Genomic DNA, 21,756 nt, shown 5'->3' with positions numbered 1-21,756 from the left:
CCGGAGTTACACAGTAATAGCTTCACTGCTATTAGCTTCATGACTTACATACTATGGAATGCCGTTTGGGTCTTTGCGTGTCAAAAAAGACACAGCAGCACTGTCAAAGCTGTACCCAAAAAAAAGTCTACAAACAAGCAAACAGCGACCACGAACGATGTGTTTACAATACCGAGTTGGTAATAAAGCATAATTTGTTCTACCGCAACTTCTGGGGTAGCTAGCTTTAGCTTGGTACCTAGCTAGTACCAATACAACCAGCCAGCCAGTAGAACCTGCAGTCATTTTCATTATTCTTAGCAATGATTTAGGAATCCTTGTGAGTAAGTATTAGCTATGTTGCCACTTGTTGTTCGTCTATTGAAATTGAACGTCAATAGCTAGCCAGCTACTTAACCCTGTTGCCCAAAGCTAACGTTATAAGCAGCCAGCTAGCTTCATCTGGCTATTGAGGCACACCCGGACCAGGTTATGTGTTGTGAAGCTAGCCACAATAAGGATTTGGTACAATAGTGGAATTTGCAGTTTGGCTTCAAAGTAAAAGTATGTCATTGACAGTGAAGCAATTTAGTAGAATTATGCCTTACTTTAATTTTGAAGGCTAACCCAAAAGTCCACTATTGTGGCTAGCTTCACATAGATGGGTCCGACCATTAATCAAATAAGAACTGTATTATAAATTGGGTGATTTTAGATGACGACACCTAGCTAAAGTTAGCTAGCTAGCGATAGCTAGTGAAACAGATGATGTCGTGTTATATGACATCAAAGTGTTGTTTATCGTGTATATTTTTTGACACGCAAAGACCCAAACGGCGTTCCATGGAAATCCTGTTTGAGAATGAAACGACTTGACAACGAAACAGCACAGCAAGTAAATTAAAGAAATAGGTTTTGATTATATTTTGCTGGTAATGGAGACATACTTAAATGCCAACAAAATAACTTGTGTGTGTGTGTGTGTGTGTGTAACCTTTATTTAACTAGGCAAGTCATTTAAGAACAAATTCTTATTTACAATGACGGCCCGGATGACGCTGGGCCAATTGTGCACCGCCCTATGGGACTCCCAATCACGGCCAGATGTGATACAGCTTGGATTCGAACCAGGGACTGTAGTGACGCCTCTTGCACTGCGTCCATGTGTGTGTGTTAACTATTTAACTGTATTAGAATGCTTAAAAGGCCGCAAATATGTTACATTTCGGGTATCGTTTTTTTTTGGGGGGGGGGGCAAGGAAAATATCGGATATCAGTATCGGCGCATCACTATTCTCTATGCCTACATCAATACTATTCTCAGAGGCAACCCGGAACATATCCCTGTCCGTGTGATCAAAACAATCTTGAAGCATAGATTCCGATTGGTCAGACCAAGAGTTCATAGTAGTGCAGTACTTCATAGTGCTACGGGGCGATAGAGCACAATATGAGGAATAGGGTGCCATTTTGGAAGATTTCAATGGTTTAAAACATTTTTTTGTTTTACATCAGCAGTTTTCACAAACATGCTTTTACAGCAACCTGGCCTACACCTTTTACAGCGACCTGGCCTACACCCTTTTACAGTGACCTGGCCTACACCCTTTTACAGTGACCTGGCCTACACCCTTTTACAGTGACCTGGCCTACACCTTTTACAGTGACCTGGCCTACACCTTTTACAGTGACCTGGCCTACACCTTTTACAGTGACCTGGCCTACACCTTTTACAGTGACCTGGCCTACACCTTTTACAGTGTGACCTGGCCTACACCTTTTACAGTGACCTGGCCTACACCTTTTACAGTGACCTGGCCTACACCTTTTACAGTGACCTGGCCTACACCTTTTACAGTGACCTGGCCTACACCTTTTACAGTGACCTGGCCTACACCTTTTACAGTGACCTGTCCTACACCTTTTACAGTGACCTGTAACCAAAGACTAAGCAGAAGCAGACAGAGGCCCACCGGTCCATACGTGTCCATGCGTGTGTGTGTGTGTGTGACCCCACCTGTCCGTGCGTGTGTGTGTGTGTGACCCTACCTGTCCGTTGAGGGTGCAGATGGCCTTGACGCGGTCAGGGAGGAGGAGTAGAAAGTGGAACTGAGTCAACACGATGGAGATGGGCTTGTTGAAACTGAAGTCTATGTCTGGGGTGTAATCCCACACCTGATGGAGAGAGGGAAGAGAGAGAATGTATTATTTTATTTATTTATCAGTGCTTCAGCTATATGAATTTCAGTACAATATAATTATTTTGAAAGACCACTGACAAAATGTATTTAAGGGAGCTTACCTCTACAACACATCAAACCTGAAAGTACACGAGCCTAAATACTAAGCACTATATAATAGCATAACAACGGTACCTGCACATCACTGAGCACCGAGTCCGGCCTGATGTAGTCCAGCTGACCGTAGAGAACTCCATTACCCATCATCCATGCGAAGGCCTTGGGGCAGGACCTGAGCTTGGAGGTGTAGAAGGTGATCTCACTGTAGCCCATGTTAAACGGAAACTCCTGGAAGCTGGGCAGCAGCTCCTAGTAGTAATAAAGGCGTAACCTCTTATAAGCATTGTCATAAGATATTCTAAAAGGCTTATTTTAATTTAATTTAATTTTTACCTTTATTTTACTAGGCAAGTCAGTTAAGAATAAATTCTTATTTTCAATGACGGCCTAGGAACAGTGGGTTAACTGCCTGTTCAGGGGCAGAACGACAGATTTGTACCTTGTCAGCTCGGGGATTCGAACTTGCAACCTTTCGGTTACTAGTCCAATGCTCTAACCACCAGGCTACCCTGCCGCCCCAAGTGCTTATAACAAATGATAAATCCTTATACTGGAAACTGGGGAGCAGCTTAATATTTAAGCAATAAGGCCCAAGGGGGGGTGGTATATGGGGGAGTGGTACAATATACCATGGCTATGGGCTGTTCTTATGTACGACACAACGCTGAGTTCCTAGATACAGCCCTTAGCCGTGGTATATTGGACATATACCACAAACCCCCGATGTGCCTCATTGCTATTATAAAACTGGTTAACAACTTAATTAGAGCAGTAAAAATGAAGATTCTGTCAGCCAATCAGTATGCAGGGCTTGAACCACCCAGTTTATTAAAAAAGCTACAACAACAAATATAACAATAAATGGCATAGTTGCTAGAGGTCGTTAGAGAAGTGAGAAAAGTGCATGGAGTCTAAATATTCAAATATAGTATATATTGTAAATGCACTACATAGTCAATAGGGAGTGTTAATGCACTACATAGTCAATAGGGAGTGTTAATGCACTACATAGTCAATAGGGAGTGTAAATACACTACATAGTCAATAGGGAGTGTAAATGCCCTACATAGTCAATAGGGAGTGTAAATGCCCTACATAGTCAATAGGGAGTGTAAATGCCCTACATAGTCAATAGGGAGTGTAAATGCACTACATAGTCAATAGGGAGTGTAAATGCCCTACATAGTCAATAGGGAGTGTAAATGCCCTACATAGTCAATAGGGAGTGTAAATGCCCTACATAGTCAATAGGGAGTGTAAATGCCCTACATAGTCAATAGGGAGTGTAAATGCCCTACATAGTCAATAGGGAGTGTAAATGCCCTACATAGTCAATAGGGAGTGTAAATGCCCTACATAGTCAATAGGGAGTGTAAATGCCCTACATAGTCAATAGGGAGTGTAAATGCCCTACATAGTCAATAGGGAGTGTAAATACACTACATAGTCAATAGGGAGTGTAAATACACTACATAGTCAATAGGGAGTGTAAATACACTACATAGTCAATAGGTTGCCCTTTGCCCTGTTGTTTAAAAAAAGCCACTGCAAACAGACCTGGTTCTGTGAGAAGACGGAGCTGAAGCCTTGCTGCTCGGACCCCTCCGCCACACGACCTACGAACTGGAACAGACGCTTCCTGGTGGTGGCGATGATGACGACTTTAGACTCCGGACCTCTCTCCACCTCTATACAGCACACAGGAGCAGGCCTCCCGTCCTCCTCCAGGGAGTGGACCTGTGTTTTAATTACATACATTACACATTATAATAAGGACTTATAATAAGGACTGGTTTGGTAGAAAAAATACAAATCTAAATGCTACATCAAATACAGTCACAGAAGCTGGTCACAGAAGCTGGTAGCCTGCGGATAAGTTCACATGAAGGAGTGTAACCAATGAATGCACAGTAACTAGGGATGCACAGTAACTAGGGATGCACAGTAACTAGGGATGCACAGTAACTAGGGATGCACAGTAACTAGGGATGCAGCGAAATGACATTTTTGGGCCGATATCCAATATTTTCCTTGCCAAAAAAACCCGACACAGATATCGATAACCGATATGAAAAAATATGAGCGACCTTAAGGATTCTAGTACAGTTAAATAGGGGAAACAATGTGTCATATGTTCATTTGTTCAGCTAGGAACAGATTGTTTAATAAACTTGTAAAATCCATGAATGTATTTGAAATCGCACAACAGATATTCATGACAAAATATTTTAGCTGTCCCGCATTACAAAGATGCTTTAAAAAGGTGGCTCTTCTGACTATCCAATCTTGCCATGACAGAGGGGTAATCACGTCTGCTGCAGACACAGTTGAAGAGCTCATTTCTCCAGTCAGTTGTTTCGAATGGAGCCAGGAGTGTGTTCATGTTTACAATGAGAGTCCGTCGGTTTGTACTGATTGTTGCTGCGTACGCGGCCAAGCACTCGTTTTTTGTTCCGGCAGGTTCTACATCATATAAAAAGTACTGTTCCATCTGGTGGAAACGTCTTGCTTAAAGCCTTTTCGTTTTCACTCCCAGCTGTATGCTGTGAGTGTTTAAAATGACCCACTATCTTCCTACTCGTTGCCACTGTGTCAGATATGCTGCGGTAACGGATGTGAAACGGCTAGCTTAGTTAGCGGTGGTACTGATGTAACGGATGTGAAACGGCTAGCTTAGTTAGCGGTGGTACTGATGTAACGGATGTGAAACGGCTAGCTTAGTTAGCGGTGGTACTGATGTAACGGATGTGAAACGGCTAGCTTAGTTAGCGGTGCGCGCTAAATAGCGTTTTAATCGGTGACGTCACTTGCTCTGAGACCTTGAAGTAGTGGTTCCCCTTGCTCTGCAAGGGCCGCGGCTTTTGTGGAGCGATGGGTAACGATGCTTCGTGGGTGACTGTTGTTGATGTGTGCAGAGGGTCCCTGGTTCGCGCCCGGGTATGGGCGAGGGGACGGTGTAAAGCTATACTGTTACACTGCGTCGGGCCAAAACACCTTCGTTCACAAACTGCCGACTCCGCATTCTTCCAAAGCCTTTGTCGTGTTCCGTGCATCATCACGTTGCACACGTCTACTTTGTCCTTGGGGATTTTCCAACTTTCAAAAACGTGTTCTCAGATGCCATTGAAATGGCAGCAGTGGTATGAGATCCAGTACATTCTTGAGCAATACGGCTTTCCTCAGTAGGAAATCCTCGTCGCCCCAATGTGCTGCCAGACTCAGCATGCTCATGGGGCTGACGTCGCTGGTGCAAATGTCAGTCGTGAAGCTAATAGCAGTGTAGCTCATGGATGTGCTTTTCAACAATAATTTGTAACGCCGGTAGGGTAACATCTGAAAAATAGCGTCTACTTGGTAGTGTGTACCGGGGCTCGAGGTGCTCGACCAGTCGGCAAAAGCCAACATCATCCACGACGGAGAATGGTTGGTTGTCAAGGGCAATGATATAGGGGCGGCAGCGTAGCCTAGTGGTTAGAGCATTGGACTAGTAACCGAAAAGTTGTAAGACCGAATTCCCGAGCTGACAAGGTACTAATTTGTTGTTCTGCCCCTGAACAGGCAGTTAACCCACTGTTCCTAGGCCGTCATTGAAAAGAAGATGTTGTTCTTAATTAACTGACGCCATTATCTTGGCGTCAATGGATTTCGTGTTGGAGTTGTCTCGCTGAAATGTTCTTGTTCTTTCTGCTCAAATTAAACTTGTTTAGTTATTGGAAATGTGCGCTTAGTTTCTCTTCTTCTTTTGTTCTAAGTCGCTGAACGTGAGGGAGGTATTAGGGTTTTGTGCTATTGAAAGATTTCACCTTCTCCCTCGGGAAATAAATAGCAGCACAAAATGTTGCATATGGACTTTTTTGTTATCTTCCTTTGAAACTTCAAAATAGATCCACGCAGTATTTAAAAAAAAATTGTTTTACCTTTATTTAACCAGGCAAGTCAGTTAAGAACACATTCTTATTTTCAATGACGGCCTGGGAGACATTGTGGGCCAGGTTAGGAATGCTGTGTTGCACGTGTAGCGCTGTCTCTTTCGCGGCGTCATTACGTCACCCATCTATATTATACAGGTTATGCACGGCAGCTTTGACAGCGGCGGTAAACTAGACGTAGAGCCGATGTTGGCATTTTTATAGCTAATATCGTCCGATTCCGATATATCGTGCATCCCTAGTAGTAACCAAATCAGCATTGATGAATTAGTTTGAATGTCAAGAGGTTTGATAAGCATGGCTTTCCATTGGTTCAATTTATAAAACATCATCTTGGGGCGATGGTGTATTTTGTTACACAATGTTTATTTTCAGATCCCATCACTGACCTGTTTGAAGTAGCCTACTGTGTGGTTGTGTGTGTGTGTGTGTGTGTGTTCTCACCTGTTTGAAGTACTGGTCAGGGTTGGTGTTAAACAGGCTTCCCTCTGAAGCAGAGATCTCAGCCTCGAAGATGATTCCCTGGCTGGTTCCCACTAGGATGGGCCCAGTGTTGGTCTCGGTCCCCAGAAGCTTGTTCCAGCCTACACTCTCTATGAGGTGTCCTCTCCAGCGGGACAGAGACCTCACCTTCTGGGTGTTCCTGTTCAGATACAGACACTCGCTGGTGCTGAGAGAAATCACCAGGTGGGACCCTGCAGGGGACGAGAGGGGAGACCAGTGTTTAATCATTGATGTAATACTACTGAATAATCAGAAATACACAGATATCTGATTAGTTGCACTAGCTTATGAAAGGAGCATTGCATTTATTGTTGCATTAGCTGGTTGGTAAGCTTCTCTTTCGCATCATATAAATGACTGGACGGGGCCTCATGCTAACCAGATAATGCTGGACGGGGCCTCATGCTAACCAGATAATGCTGGACGGGGCCTCATGCTAACCAGATAATGCTGGACGGGGCCTCATGCTAACCAGATAATGCTGGACGGGGCCTCATGCTAACCAGATAATGCTGGACGGGGCCTCATGCTAACCAGATAATGCTGGACGGGGCCTCATGCTAACCAGATAATGCTGGACGGGGCCTCATGCTAACCAGATAATGCTGGACGGGGCCTCATGCTAACCAGATAATGCTGGACAGGGCTTCATGCTAACCAGATAATGCTGGACAGGGCTTCATGCTAACCAGATAATGCTGGACAGGGCCTCATGCTAACCAGATAATGCTGGACAGGGCCTCATGCTAACCAGATAATGCTGGACAGGGCCTCATGCTAACCAGATAATGCTGGACAGGGCCTCATGCTCATTATGAAACAGAAATACAACTTCTTCAGGCACTAAACTCCTTAGCTAGATGGAAAATGACCTCCTCGGCCAAACGTCTAAATTAATTTCTCATTTATTGATTCATCTTCATTTATTCAATTTTTTTAGGGTGAAGTAGTAATAACTATGTTGTTGCTTGGTAACACAGATTCATGGGAAGAACTCGTTGCTAAGGGTAAGGCGTCGGCACAGGATGCCCACTCAATAAAAGAGGCCTGCGAAGGACGCAGTGGAGCCCTCGATGACTCGACAACTAGTGTTTGAGTTTGACTAGTGAGCAAGCATATCGACTGCTCGGTTTGAGATTCAGCCCATTTCAGTATGCACCAAAATAAAATAACTAAGAGTATTGGGAATTTAATTGTTACAGACTTAACTGTCGTTACTTTGGGGTAGTAATTGGATTAACCATAATGGTGTGATGATTTTTATTTTATTTTACCTTTATTTAACTAGGCAAGTCAGTTAAGAACAAATTCTTATTTTCAATGACGGCCTAGGAACAGTGGGTTAACTGCCTGTTCAGGGGCAGAACGACAGATTTGTACCTTGTCAGCTCGGGGATTTGAACTTGCAACCTTCCGGTTACTAGTCCAACACTCTAACCACTAGGCTACCTAGGCTACCCTGCTGCCCCGATTACTCACATTAACTAGCTATGAATTAAAACGGCAAACTCTGTTGATAATTTACCTGAGAAGTACCCCTATGGAAAATGTATCAGTTAGCACAAATACTAATCTGACAATGAGGTAAAACATGAATGAATTGGAGGATCCTGATGCCATTCCATCTCTGGGAGTACTTTTCAAGTATTCTACTTTATTTTCCTGCTTCCCGGTTCTCACCTGTGGGGTCCCGAAAGAGCTCCCCGGTTCTCACCTGTGGGATGCAGGAAGAGCTCCCCGGTTCTCACCTGTGGGATCCAGGAAGAGCTCCCCGGTTCTCACCTGTGGGATGCAGGAAGAGCTCCCCGGTTCTCACCTGTGGGATCCAGGAAGAGCTCCCGGTTCTCACCTGTGGGATCCAGGAAGAGCTCCCCGGTTCTCACCTGTGGGATGCAGGAAGAGCTCCCGGTTCTCACCTGTGGGATGCAGGAAGAGCTCCCGGTTCTCACCTGTGGGATGCAGGAAGAGCTCCCGGTTCTCACCTGTGGGATGCAGGAAGAGCTCCCGGTTCTCACCTGTGGGATGCAGGAAGAGCTCCCCGGTTCTCACCTGTGGGATGCAGGAAGAGCTCCCGGTTCTCACCTGTGGGATCCAGGAAGAGCTCCCGGTTCTCACCTGTGGGATCCAGGAAGAGCTCCCGGTTCTCACCTGTGGGATGCAGGAAGAGCTCCCGGTTCTCACCTGTGGGATGCAGGAAGAGCTCCCAGGTTCTCACCTGTGGGATGCAGGAAGAGCTCCCAGGTTCTCACCTGTGGGATGCAGGAAGAGCTCCCCGGTTCTCACCTGTGGGATGCAGGAAGAGCTCCCCAGTTCTCACCTGTGGGATGCAGGAAGAGCTCCCCGGTTCTCACCTGTGGGATCCAGGAAGAGCTTGTGTACTCTGCTGTCATCCTTCCTCCCCAGTTCTATCTGGTTGGGCTGGTCTGGCTTGGCAAGGTCAATCCTGGAACAACATACAGAGGAAATCTTAATAAACTCCTTTATAAAGTCATGTTCACTCATCTTAGACACCAATACGGTAGATGCAATCTGATGTGAAAACACACACACACACACACACAGGTATTTCAGAATATATTTTACAAGACATGAAATATTCATGCTTATTATCATTACCATTATACCAATCCAATGTTATACAGTACGCATTCAAATCAATACCATCATAGTCCTTTACAGATCACCCTGAATGACTGACGAGATCAACCCTTACCCCTTTAATCCCATCACTTAGCAATCACATCAAGATCCACACTGCACCATTCACACGTTTGGTTCTTCTCACACAGATAGGCTTGGACAGACATGGGTGACGAGGCCAACTGCTCCTTCAACATTTTTTTGGGGGGGAACCGAGCAAATTTTCAGGTCTTGTGAGGCGTGAACTTGAACATTGTGAGTATTCTGTCGCAACTTCCAGCGCGTGTTTTACTGTGAACACTAAAGTAACACTTATAGTCTGGCCAAATAGGCTCCTGTGGATATTTGAGCGTAATGTAGAGTGGAACTACCAACAAAACTAATACAGCCTATGTATTTCTATGACATAGTCTACAGTATATCGTCTACAGTAGTCTATATGGTGTTCAATGAAGGTCTACATTTCATGAACCATTCTGAACACATGAAAGGGATGGACATGAACCTTTTATACACTTTATCTAGGACTGATGTTTCACTGGTCTGTAACACCATGAGTCAGATATAGAGGCCTGATGTTTCACTGGTCTGTAACACCATGAGTCAGATAGAGGACTGATGTTTCACTGGTCTGTAACACCATGAGTCAGATAGAGGACTGATGTTTCACTGGTCTGTAACACCATGAGTCAGATATAGAGGCCTGATGTTTCACTGGTCTGTAACCCCATGAGTCAGATATAGAGGCCTGATGTTTCACTGGTCTGTAACACCATGAGTCAGATATAGAGGCCTGATGTTTCACTGGTCTGTAACCCCATGAGTCAGATATAGAGGCCTGATGTTTCACTGGTCTGTAACACCATGAGTCAGATATAGAGGCCTGATGTTTCACTGGTCTGTAACACCATGAGTCAAATAGAGGCCTGATGTTTCACTGGTCTGTAACACCATGAGTCAAATAGATGCCCCGAAAAAGGCATTTTATTAAGTTGTATTGATGCAAGAAACCGATTTACAAAATAAATTATTTTCACCATGCAGTGAATCAGACAAAGATGTCGGCCATTTTGGTTTCTTTGCACATTCCAGCCTCTCAACCAACATACAACACTGCCCCTTTAAGACATTAACCAGCTATTTACCAGACTCCTTTATCAGACAGCTATTTTTACATTTTAAACCTTTAACCTTTTTTAACTAGGCAAGTCAGTTAAGAACAAATTCTTATTTAAAATGATGGCCTACAGGGGAACAGCGGGTTAACTGCCTTGTTCAGGGGCAGAATGACAGATTGTTACCTTATCAGCTCGGGGATTCGATCCAGCAACCTTCCGGTTACTGGCCCAATGCTAGAAATGTTAGCCTACAAGTTATGTCCTCTTGTAGGACACAATCACTCTCCCATTGCTGACTAATAATTAGCTATATAGCTAATGATATCTGGGCTAATAACTCACAAAGAAAATCAACAAATGTGCACATGCCACTCTGCACTTTGATCTGATAAACACCACCGGAAAAAGACCACTTCTAGGCTACCGGTCCGAATTCTCCTCCGACGCGCCAGACATCTGTATATAATTAGGAATTGCTCATGTCGTCGCCTTAACAATAGGAGTCGTTGTCCCAAAAACAGAAAGGCAGTCGACAAGCTTAGGTCCAATATAAGCCCATAGAAATACATTGGGCTTATTTTGGACAGATATTGGCCTCTCGCTTTCACCTCTCTGGATGTGCAATGCCTACAGCAAAATCACTAACTCAATCATGCAAAGTTAGATTTGTTTGTATTCAAAGGAGGGTGATACTATGTTGATTTGATCACAAGTCCCACAGAAGGGAAACGTTGATATAAATATAGTGTAAACGAACAGGGTGAACTCAGTGAAAAACATCTTAAAGGGCTATTCACAACACCATGAAATCACAGATTTCAAAAGTGTCTCCTTACCTCAGGAGAGTGTCCTTCCCTAAACTCATGCATAGCTGATTGTTACAGACAGCAAAGTGGTTGATCTTCTCTGGGGGTGAGAAATCAATCCTCTGTTTGTTGAATATCGGCTTCTCCTCTTCGAGTCTCACATTCACAAACCCTGCGACGGATTAGAAGCAAACATTAATATAATCACTTATCATGTCAATCATCATCATCGCTAGCCCAATGGACTAAAAGAGCCTAACGCTACTCCTTATAGTCCAAGGATGTTCTGTTTAGAGGAGAATTCACCTCTACCTACATGCACACATTACCTTAACTAACCCGTACCCCAGCACAATGACTCAGTACCCCTAACTAACCCGTACCCCAGCACAATGACTCAGTACCCCCTAACCAACCCGTACCCCAGCACAATGACTCAGTACCCCCCCCTAACTAACCCGTACCCCAGCACAATGACTCAGTACCCCCCCTAACTAACCCGTACCCCAGCACAATGACTCAGTACCCCTAAGTACCCCTAACTAACCGTACCCCAGCACAATGACTCAGTACCCCAGCACAATGACTCAGTACCCCTAACTAACCCGTACCCCAGCACAATGACTCAGTACCCCTAACTAACCCGTACCCCAGCACAATGACTCAGTACCCCTAACTAACCCGTACCCCAGCACAATGACTCAGTACCCCTAACTAACCCGTACCCCAGCACAATGACTCAGTACCACCCCTAACCAACCCGTACCCCAGCACAATGACAGTACCAGTACCCCCTAACCAACCCGTACCCCAGCACAATGACAGTACCAGTACCCCTAACTAACCCGTACCCCAGCACAATGACTCAGTACCAGTACCCCTAACTAACCCGTACCCCAGCACAATGACTCAGTACCAGTACCCCTAACTAACCCGTACCCCCAGCACAATGACTCCAGTACCAGTACCCCTAACTAACCCGTACCCCAGCACAATGACTCCAGTACCAGTACCCCTAACTAACCCGTACCCCAGCACAATGACTCCAGTACCAGTACCCCTAACTAACCCGTACCCCAGCACAATGACTCAGTACCAGTACCCCTAACTAACCCGTACCCCAGCACAATGACTCAGTACCAGTACCCCTAACTAACCCGTACCCCAGCACAATGACTCAGTACCAGTACCCCTAACTAACCCGTACCCCAGCACAATGACTCCAGTACCAGTACCCCCTAACTAACCCGTACCCCAGCACAATGACTCAGTACCAGTACCCCTAACTAACCCGTACCCCAGCACAATGACTCAGTACCAGTACCCCTAACTAACCCGTACCCCAGCACAATGACTCAGTACCAGTACCCCTAACTAACCCGTACCCCAGCACAATGACTCAGTACCAGTACCCCCTAACTAACCCGTAACCCCAGCACAATGACTCAGTACCAGTACCCCTAACTAACCCGTACCCCAGCACAATGACTCAGTACCAGTACCCCTAACTAACCCGTACCCCAGCACAATGACTCAGTACCAGTACCCCTAACTAACCCGTACCCCAGCACAATGACTCAGTACCAGTACCCCTAACTAACCCGTACCCCAGCACAATGACTCAGTACCAGTACCCCTAACTAACCCGTACCCCAGCACAATGACTCAGTACCAGTACCCCTAACTAACCCGTACCCCAGCACAATGACTCAGTACCAGTACCCCTAACTAACCCGTACCCCAGCACAATGACTCAGTACCAGTACCCCTAACTAACCCGTACCCCAGCACAATGACTCAGTACCAGTACCCCTAACTAACCCGTACCCCAGCACAATGACTCAGTACCAGTACCCCTAACTAACCCGTACCCCAGCACAATGACTCAGTACCAGTACCCCTAACTAACCCGTACCCCAGCACAATGACTCAGTACCAGTACCCCTAACTAACCCGTACCCCAGCACAATGACTCAGTACCAGTACCCCTAACTAACCCGTACCCCAGCACAATGACTCAGTACCAGTACCCCTAACTAACCCGTACCCCAGCACAATGACTCAGTACCAGTACCCCTAACTAACCCGTACCCCAGCACAATGACTCAGTACCAGTACCCCTAACTAACCCGTACCCCAGCACAATGACTCAGTACCAGTACCCCTAACTAACCCGTACCCCAGCACAATGACTCAGTACCAGTACCCCTAACTAACCCGCACCCCAGCACAATGACTCAGTACCAGTACCCCTAACTAACCCGTACCCCAGCACAATGACTCAGTACCAGTACCCCTAACTAACCCGTACCCCAGCACAATGACTCAGTACCAGTACCCCCTAACTAACCCGTACCCCAGCACAATGACTCAGTACCAGTACCCCTAACTAACCCGTACCCCAGCACAATGACTCAGTACCAGTACCCCTAACTAACCCGTACCCCAGCACAATGACTCAGTACCAGTACCCCTAACTAACCCGTACCCCAGCACAATGACTCAGTACCAGTACCCCTAACTAACCCGTACCCCAGCACAATGACTCAGTACCAGTACCCCCTAACTAACCCGTACCCCCAGCACAATGACTCAGTACCAGTACCCCTAACTAACCCGTACCCCAGCACAATGACTCAGTACCAGTACCCCTAACTAACCCGTACCCCAGCACAATGACTCAGTACCAGTACCCCTAACTAACCCGTACCCCAGCACAATGACTCAGTACCAGTACCCCTAACTAAACCCGTACCAGTACCCCTACCCCAGCACAATGACTCAGTACCAGTACCCCTAACTAACCCGTACCCCAGCACAATGACTCAGTACCAGTACCCCCTAACTAACCCGTAACCCCAGCACAATGACTCAGTACCAGTACCCCTAACTAACCCGTACCCCAGCACAATGACTCAGTACCAGTACCCCTAACTAACCCGTACCCCAGCACAATGACTCAGTACCAGTACCCCTAACTAACCCGTACCCCAGCACAATGACTCAGTACCAGTACCCCTAACTAACCCGTACCCCAGCACAATGACTCAGTACCAGTACCCCTAACTAACCCGTACCCCAGCACAATGACTCAGTACCAGTACCCCTAACTAACCCGTACCCCAGCACAATGACTCAGTACCAGTACCCCTAACTAACCCGTACCCCAGCACAATGACTCAGTACCAGTACCCCCTAACTAACCCAGTACCCCTAACTAACCCCAGCACAATGACTCAGTACCAGTACCCCTAACTAACCCGTACCCCAGCACAATGACTCAGTACCAGTACCCCTAACTAACCCGTACCCCAGCACAATGACTCAGTACCAGTACCCCTAACTAACCCGTACCCCAGCACAATGACTCAGTACCAGTACCCCTAACTAACCCGTACCCCAGCACAATGACTCAGTACCAGTACCCCTAACTAACCCGTGCCCCAGCACAATGACTCAGTACCAGTACCCCTAACTAACCCGTACCCCAGCACAATGACTCAGTACCAGTACCCCTAACTAACCCGTACCCCAGCACAATGACTCAGTACCAGTACCCCTAACTAACCCGTACCCCAGCACAATGACTCAGTACCAGTACCCCTAACTAACCCGTACCCCCCAGCACAATGACTCAGTACCAGTACCCCTAACTAACCCGTACCCCAGCACAATGACTCAGTACCAGTACCCCTAACTAACCCGTACCCCAGCACAATGACTCAGTACCAGTACCCCTAACTAACCCGTAACTAACCCCAGCACAATGACTCAGTACCAGTACCCCTAACTAACCCGTACCCCAGCACAATGACTCAGTACCAGTACCCCTAACTAACCCGTACCCCAGCACAATGACTCAGTACCAGTACCCCTAACTAACCCGTACCCCAGCACAATGACTCAGTACCAGTACCCCTAACTAACCCGTACAGCACAATGACCCCAGCACAATGACTCAGTACCAGTACCCCTAACTAACCCGTACCCCAGCACAATGACTCAGTACCAGTACCCCTAACCCTAACCCAGTACCAGTACCCCTAACTAACCCGTACCCCAGCACAATGACTCAGTACCAGTACCCCTAACTAACCCGTACCCCAGCACAATGACTCAGTACCAGTACCCCTAACTAACCCGTACCCCAGCACAATGACTCAGTACCAGTACCCCTAACTAACCCGTACCCCAGCACAATGACTCAGTACCAGTACCCCCTAACTAACCCGTACCCCAGCACAATGACTCAGTACCAGTACCCCTAACTAACCCGTACCCCAGCACAATGACTCAGTACCAGTACCCCCTAACTAACCCGTAACCCCCCAGCACAATGACTCAGTACCAGTACCCCTAACTAACCCGTACCCCAGCACAATGACTCAGTACCAGTACCCCCTAACTAACCCGTACCCCAGCACAATGACTCAGTACCAGTACCCCTAACTAACCCGTACCCCAGCACAATGACTCAGTACCAGTACCCCTAACTAACCCGTACCCCAGCACAATGACTCAGTACCAGTACCCCTAACTAACCCGTACCCCAGCACAATGACTCAGTACCAGTACCCCTAACTAACCCGTACCCCAGCACATGACTGACTCAGTACCAGTACCCCCTAACTAACCCGTACCCCAGCACAATGACTCAGTACCAGTACCCCTAACTAACCCGTACCCCCAGCACAATGACTCAGTACCAGTACCCCTAACTAACCCGTACCCCAGCACAATGACTCAGTACCAGTACCCCCCTAACTAACCCGTACCCCAGCACAATGACTCAGTACCAGTACCCCTAACTAACCCGTATATAACAATGACTCAGTACCAGTACCCCTAACTAATATACCCCAGCACAATGACTCAGTACCAGTACCCCTGTAATATATAACAATGACTCAGTACCAGTACCCCTGTACCCCAGCACAATGACTCAGTACCAGTACCCCTAACTAACCCCCAATGACTGTACCATATAACCCAGCACAATGACTCAGTACCAGTACCCCTGTATAATAATGCCCCAGCCTGACTCAGTACCAGTACCCCTAACTAACCCCCTGTATACCATATAACACTGACTCAGTACCAGTACCCCTAATAATAACCTGACTCAGTACCAGTACAGTATATATAACCTGACTCAGTACCAGTACCCCCTGTATATATAACTCAGACCAGTACCAGTACCCCCCCTGTATATATAACCTGACTCAGTACCAGTAGCCCCCAATGACTCAGTAGTACCCCTAACTATAACCTGACTCAGTACCAGTACCCCCTGTATATATAACCTGACTCAGTACCAGTACCCCTAATAATAACCTGACTCAGTACCAGTACCACTACCCCCCTGTATATATAACCTGACTCAGTACCAGTACCCCCTGTATATATAACCTGACTCAGTACCAGTACCCCCCCTGTATATATAACCTGACTCAGTACCAGTACCCCCCCTGTATATATAACCTGACTCAGTACCAGTACCCCTGTAGTATATAACCTGACTCAGTACCAGTACCCCTGTATATATAACCTGACTCAGTACCAGTACCCCTGTATATATAACCTGACTCAGTACCAGTACCCCTAACTAACCCCTGTATATATAACCTGACTCAGTACCAGTACCCCCTGTATATATAACCTGACTCAGTACCAGTACCCCTGTATATATAACCTGACTCAGTACCAGTACCCCTGTATATATAACCTGACTCAGTACCAGTACCCCTAACTAATATATAACCTGACTCAGTACCAGTACCCCTGTAGTATATAACCTGACTCAGTACCAGTACCCCTGTGATATATAACCTGACTCAGTACCAGTACTCCCCAGTATATATAACCTGACTCAGTACCAGTACCCCCTGCACAATGACTATAAGTACCCCTGACTAACCCAGTACCAGTACCCCTGTATATATAACCTGACTCAGTACCAGTACCCCCTGTATATATAACCTGACTCAGTACCAGTACCCCCTGTATATATAACCTGACTCAGTACCAGTACCCCCCTAATATATAACACTGACTCAGTACCAGTACCCCTAATATATAACCTGACTCAGTACCAGTACCCCTAACTGTACCCCAGCACAATGACTCAGTACCAGTACCCCTGTATATATAACCTGACTCAGTACCAGTACCCCTGTATATATAACCTGACTCAGTACCAGTACCCCTGTATATATAACCTGACTCAGTACCAGTACCCCTGTAATATAACAATGACTCAGTACCAGTACCCCTAATATATAACCTGACTCAGTACCAGTACCCCCACCTGTATATATAACCTGACTCAGTACCAGTAGCACAATGACCCCTGTATAATATAACCTGACTCAGTACCAGTACCCCCCCCTGCACATGACTCAGTACCAGTACCTAACTAACCCTTGTATATATAACCTGACTCAGTACCAGTACCCCCAGTATATATAACCTGACTCAGTACCAGTACCCCCTGTATATATAACCTGACTCAGTACCAGTACCCCCTAACTAACCCGTACCCCAGCACAATGACTCAGTACCAGTACCCCTAACTAACCCGTACCCCAGCACAATGACTCAGTACCAGTACCCCTAACTAACCCGTACCCCAGCACAATGACTCAGTACCAGTACCCCTAACTAACCCGTACCCCAGCACAATGACTCAGTACCAGTACCCCTAACTAACCCGTACCCCAGCACAATGACTCAGTACCAGTACCCCTAACTAACCCGTACCCCAGCACAATGACTCAGTACCAGTACCCCTAACTAACCCGTACCCCAGCACAATGACTCAGTACCAGTACCCCCTGTATATATAACCTGACTCAGTCAGTACCAGTACCAGTACCCCTAACTAACCCCCTGTATATATAACCTGACTCAGTACCAGTACCCCCTAACTAACCCCTGTATATATAATGACTCAGAGCACAATGACTCAGTACCAGTACCCCTGTATATATAACCTGACTCAGTACCAGTACCCCCTAAACATGATATATAACAATGACTCAGTACCAGTACCCCTAACTAACCCGCACCCCAGCACCCCATATATAACCTGACTCAGTACCAGTACCCCTAACTAATATAACACAATGACTCAGTACCAGTACCCCTAATATATAACCTGACTCAGTACCAGTACCCCTGTATATATAACCTGACTCAGTACCAGTACCCCCTATATAACCTGACTCAGTACCAGTACCCCACCCCAGCACAATGATATAACCAGTGACTCAGTACCAGTACCCCTAACTAACCCGTACCCCAGCACAATGACTCAGTACCAGTACCCCTAACTAACCCGTACCCCAGCACAATGACTCAGTACCAGTACCCCTAACTAACCCGTACCCCAGCACAATGACTCCAGTACCAGTACCCCTAACTAACCCGTAACCCCAGCACAATGACTCAGTACCAGTACCCCCCCTAACTAACCCGTAACCCCAGCACAATGACTCAGTACCAGTACCCCTAACTAACCCGTACCCCAGCACAATGACTCAGTACCAGTACCCCTAACTAACCCGTACCCCAGCACAATGACTCAGTACCAGTACCCCTAACTAACCCGTACCCCAGCACAATGACTCAGTACCAGTACCCCCTAACTAACCCGTACCCCAGCACAATGACTCAGTACCAGTACCCCTAACTAACCCGTACCCCAGCACAATGACTCAGTACCAGTACCCCAGTACCAGTACCCCTAACTAACCCCTGTATATATAACCTCTTTATTGTTATGTTATTGTGTTACTTTACATTTTTTACTTTAGTTTATTTAGTAAATATTTTCTTAACTCTTCTTGAACTGCACTGTTGGTTAAGGGCTTGTAAATAAGCATTTCATCATAAGGTTTACACTTGTATTCGGGTCGTGGTGACAAATTAAGTTTGATTTGATTTGAATTGGCAATGGCTGCCACAGCAGACAATATTATTGCGGTACGGTTCTAGAAACATAAAGTCCTCTACTTTCATATCACATCAAAATAATGTAACAAATGAAAAATATACACTTAGGCTACACTGTTTTAACACAGTTACAGACAGTACTTTTCAGTGGCATCCGACTTCCGTTTACACACAAGTGTTCAGAGACGCAGATATAAAATAACCCTCTAAACCAAACTCCCTAAAACAGAAGACGCACATCGTATGTGTAATGGATCTCAGAGTATGTGTAATGGATCTCAGAGTATGTGTAATGGATCTCAGAGTATGTGTAATGGATCTCAGAGTATGTGTAATGGATCTCAGAGTATGTGTAATGGATCTCAGAGTATGTGTAATGGATCTCAGAGTATGTGTAATGGATCTCAGAGTATGTGTAATGGATCTCAGAGTATGTGTAATGGATCTCAGAGTATGTGTAATGGATCTCAGAGTATGTGTAATGTAATGAATCTCAGAGTCATGATCAAGGGCCAGGCCAGAGGAAACTCGTCAATATTAGGCGCTAGAAGGTAGTTCGCGTCTAATGGGTAACAGCATGACCAACATCGTCAATTCCATTCTATCAAATCGGTATCAAGCGGAACATTAATACATATAATTCTACTACCTATATTGAAGCAATGTGGTGCATAAATTCAACCATGTAGATAGTCCCAACAATAGAGCCTTATTATAAACAGACCCATTTGAAAGGCCCATAGCCTTGCCCCAGTACCTGAATGCGTTATGCCGATGTTAGCAGCAGACAGGCGGCTACTATGTTGCACAGGGTGCCTGCTGTTCTGCGAGTCTTCGTATTCATCCAGGATAGAAGACATTGCAAAACGTAGCGGTGATCTACAGCAGAGGAACTAACTAACAGCTAACTGCTATAAGGTCGGATCATGCGGTGGCATAATGACTGGCTATGAGCTAACAAGGTACCGCTAGATTTCTGGAGTCTACAAAGAGCCCATTCTGTTGCGTGCGTCTCGTCAGAAAGGATTCGGAATTGAAGCGTCCTCTACATGATAGAAAACGGCATTATCTTAGCCATATAAAAAAAAAAAAAACAGTCAAAACATGCTAATTGTGTGCAACTTCCCCGAACATTTACAAACGCACAAAAACAGAGAAATGACCCGTGTGTAGTCAGGTGATCTTGGCACCAAAATCACGTGATGAGAAGAACATTGTGGTTCTATAGTCTGGCACGAGAAGGCGCACTTTGTCCAATTTTCAAACAGCGACTGACATGTATTTTTATATGTGAGGCTAATAAATACACTCCCCCCCCAAAAATATATCAAATTGTATTTGTCACATGCGCCAAATGCATGAAAAAAGAAAACGAGAGCTGCACACTAGGACCTCAGATGCAATAATTGAATAACCTAATATCCAACGTTTCGACAGACAAGCTGTCTTCGTCAGGGTATAATGTGCTTGTAAGTAAATTATTATTTGTAAGCCCTTAACCAACAATGCAATAAGAAAATATTTGCTTAAAAAAAAAAGTATAATAATTAAGAGACAAAGTAACAATCAAATAACAATAACGAGGCTCTATACAGGGGGTACCAATAATGAGTCAATGTGCGGGTACAGGTTAATCGAGGTGATTAAGGCATGTGTATACTTAACAAAAATATCCCAGACATTTTCCATACCCACAAAAAGCTGAGGACTATTTTTGTCTGTAATAAAGCCCTTTTGTGGGGAAAAACTCATTATGATTGGCTGGACCTGGCTCCCAAGTGGGGGGCCTATGCCCTCCCAGGCCCACCCGTGGCTGCGCCTCTGCCCTGTCATGTGAAATCCATAGATTAGGGCCTAATGAATGTATTTCAATTGATTGGTTTCCTTCTATGAACAGTAACTCAGTAAAATCTTTTAAATTGTTGCATGTTGCGTTTATATTTTTGTTCAGTAGATAACAAACAGGCAGCAGCAGCGTAAAAAACGAGGTCAATGCAAATAGTCCGGGTAGCCGTTTTATTAACTGTTTAGCGGTTTTATGGCTTGGGGGCAGAAGCTGTCAAGGAGCCGTTTGGACCTAGACTTCGGTACAGTTTGCCGTGCGGTGGTAGAGAGAACAGCCTACAGGTGGCTGGAGTCTTTGACCATTTTTAGGGCCAATACAAGACCTTCGTTAATTATACTTCATATAATTGTCTGTTTTCAAAATACACAACTGGAAATCATTTATTGCACTTCTGATTCGTTGCATAATAGAGACAATGCAAACACTAAAAAGTTAATAAGATAAATGATTGTATTATTGTCACTATCAAAAAAAATAACATCACAGCAAATATTTTGGGAAGTAGCTTACATGTCAAAACAGCCTGCAATATAGGAACACAACCAACCATTCAAGGGTCTTACTATACATAGTGTCTGCCAATCCTCCGCAAATAGTTCACATCTTTCCTTCAGCTGGTGGAGGCGGGGCTATGCAAATCACAACATGACTGAGCGGAAAGTTGCCTCAAAACCGATTCAG

General features: G+C 45.7%; 1 protein-coding gene across 1 annotated transcript in view; it reads right to left on the bottom strand.

Annotated features, from left to right (window-relative positions):
* The window catches only part of LOC112217959 (vacuolar protein sorting-associated protein 18 homolog), a 35,240-nt gene extending 14,801 nt beyond the window's left edge, over positions 1–20,439 (bottom strand). The window contains exons 1-7 of the mRNA XM_024378581.2: positions 19,987–20,439; positions 11,307–11,448; positions 9,064–9,155; positions 6,653–6,903; positions 3,837–4,016; positions 2,355–2,528; positions 2,029–2,154 (exon numbers count right to left, since the gene is read on the bottom strand). Of these exons, the coding sequence (XP_024234349.2) occupies positions 2,029–2,154; positions 2,355–2,528; positions 3,837–4,016; positions 6,653–6,903; positions 9,064–9,155; positions 11,307–11,448; positions 19,987–20,089 (1,068 nt within the window). The 5' untranslated portion in view covers positions 20,090–20,439. The remainder of the gene's footprint in view (positions 1–2,028; positions 2,155–2,354; positions 2,529–3,836; positions 4,017–6,652; positions 6,904–9,063; positions 9,156–11,306; positions 11,449–19,986) is intronic.
* Between the last annotated feature and the right edge of the window lie 1,317 nt (positions 20,440–21,756).

The sequence above is a fragment of the Oncorhynchus tshawytscha genome, linkage group LG18 (genome assembly GCF_018296145.1).
Source record: "Oncorhynchus tshawytscha isolate Ot180627B linkage group LG18, Otsh_v2.0, whole genome shotgun sequence".
Classification (NCBI taxonomy): domain Eukaryota; kingdom Metazoa; phylum Chordata; class Actinopteri; order Salmoniformes; family Salmonidae; genus Oncorhynchus; species Oncorhynchus tshawytscha.
This window is presented reverse-complemented; position numbering and strand designations above follow the sequence as displayed.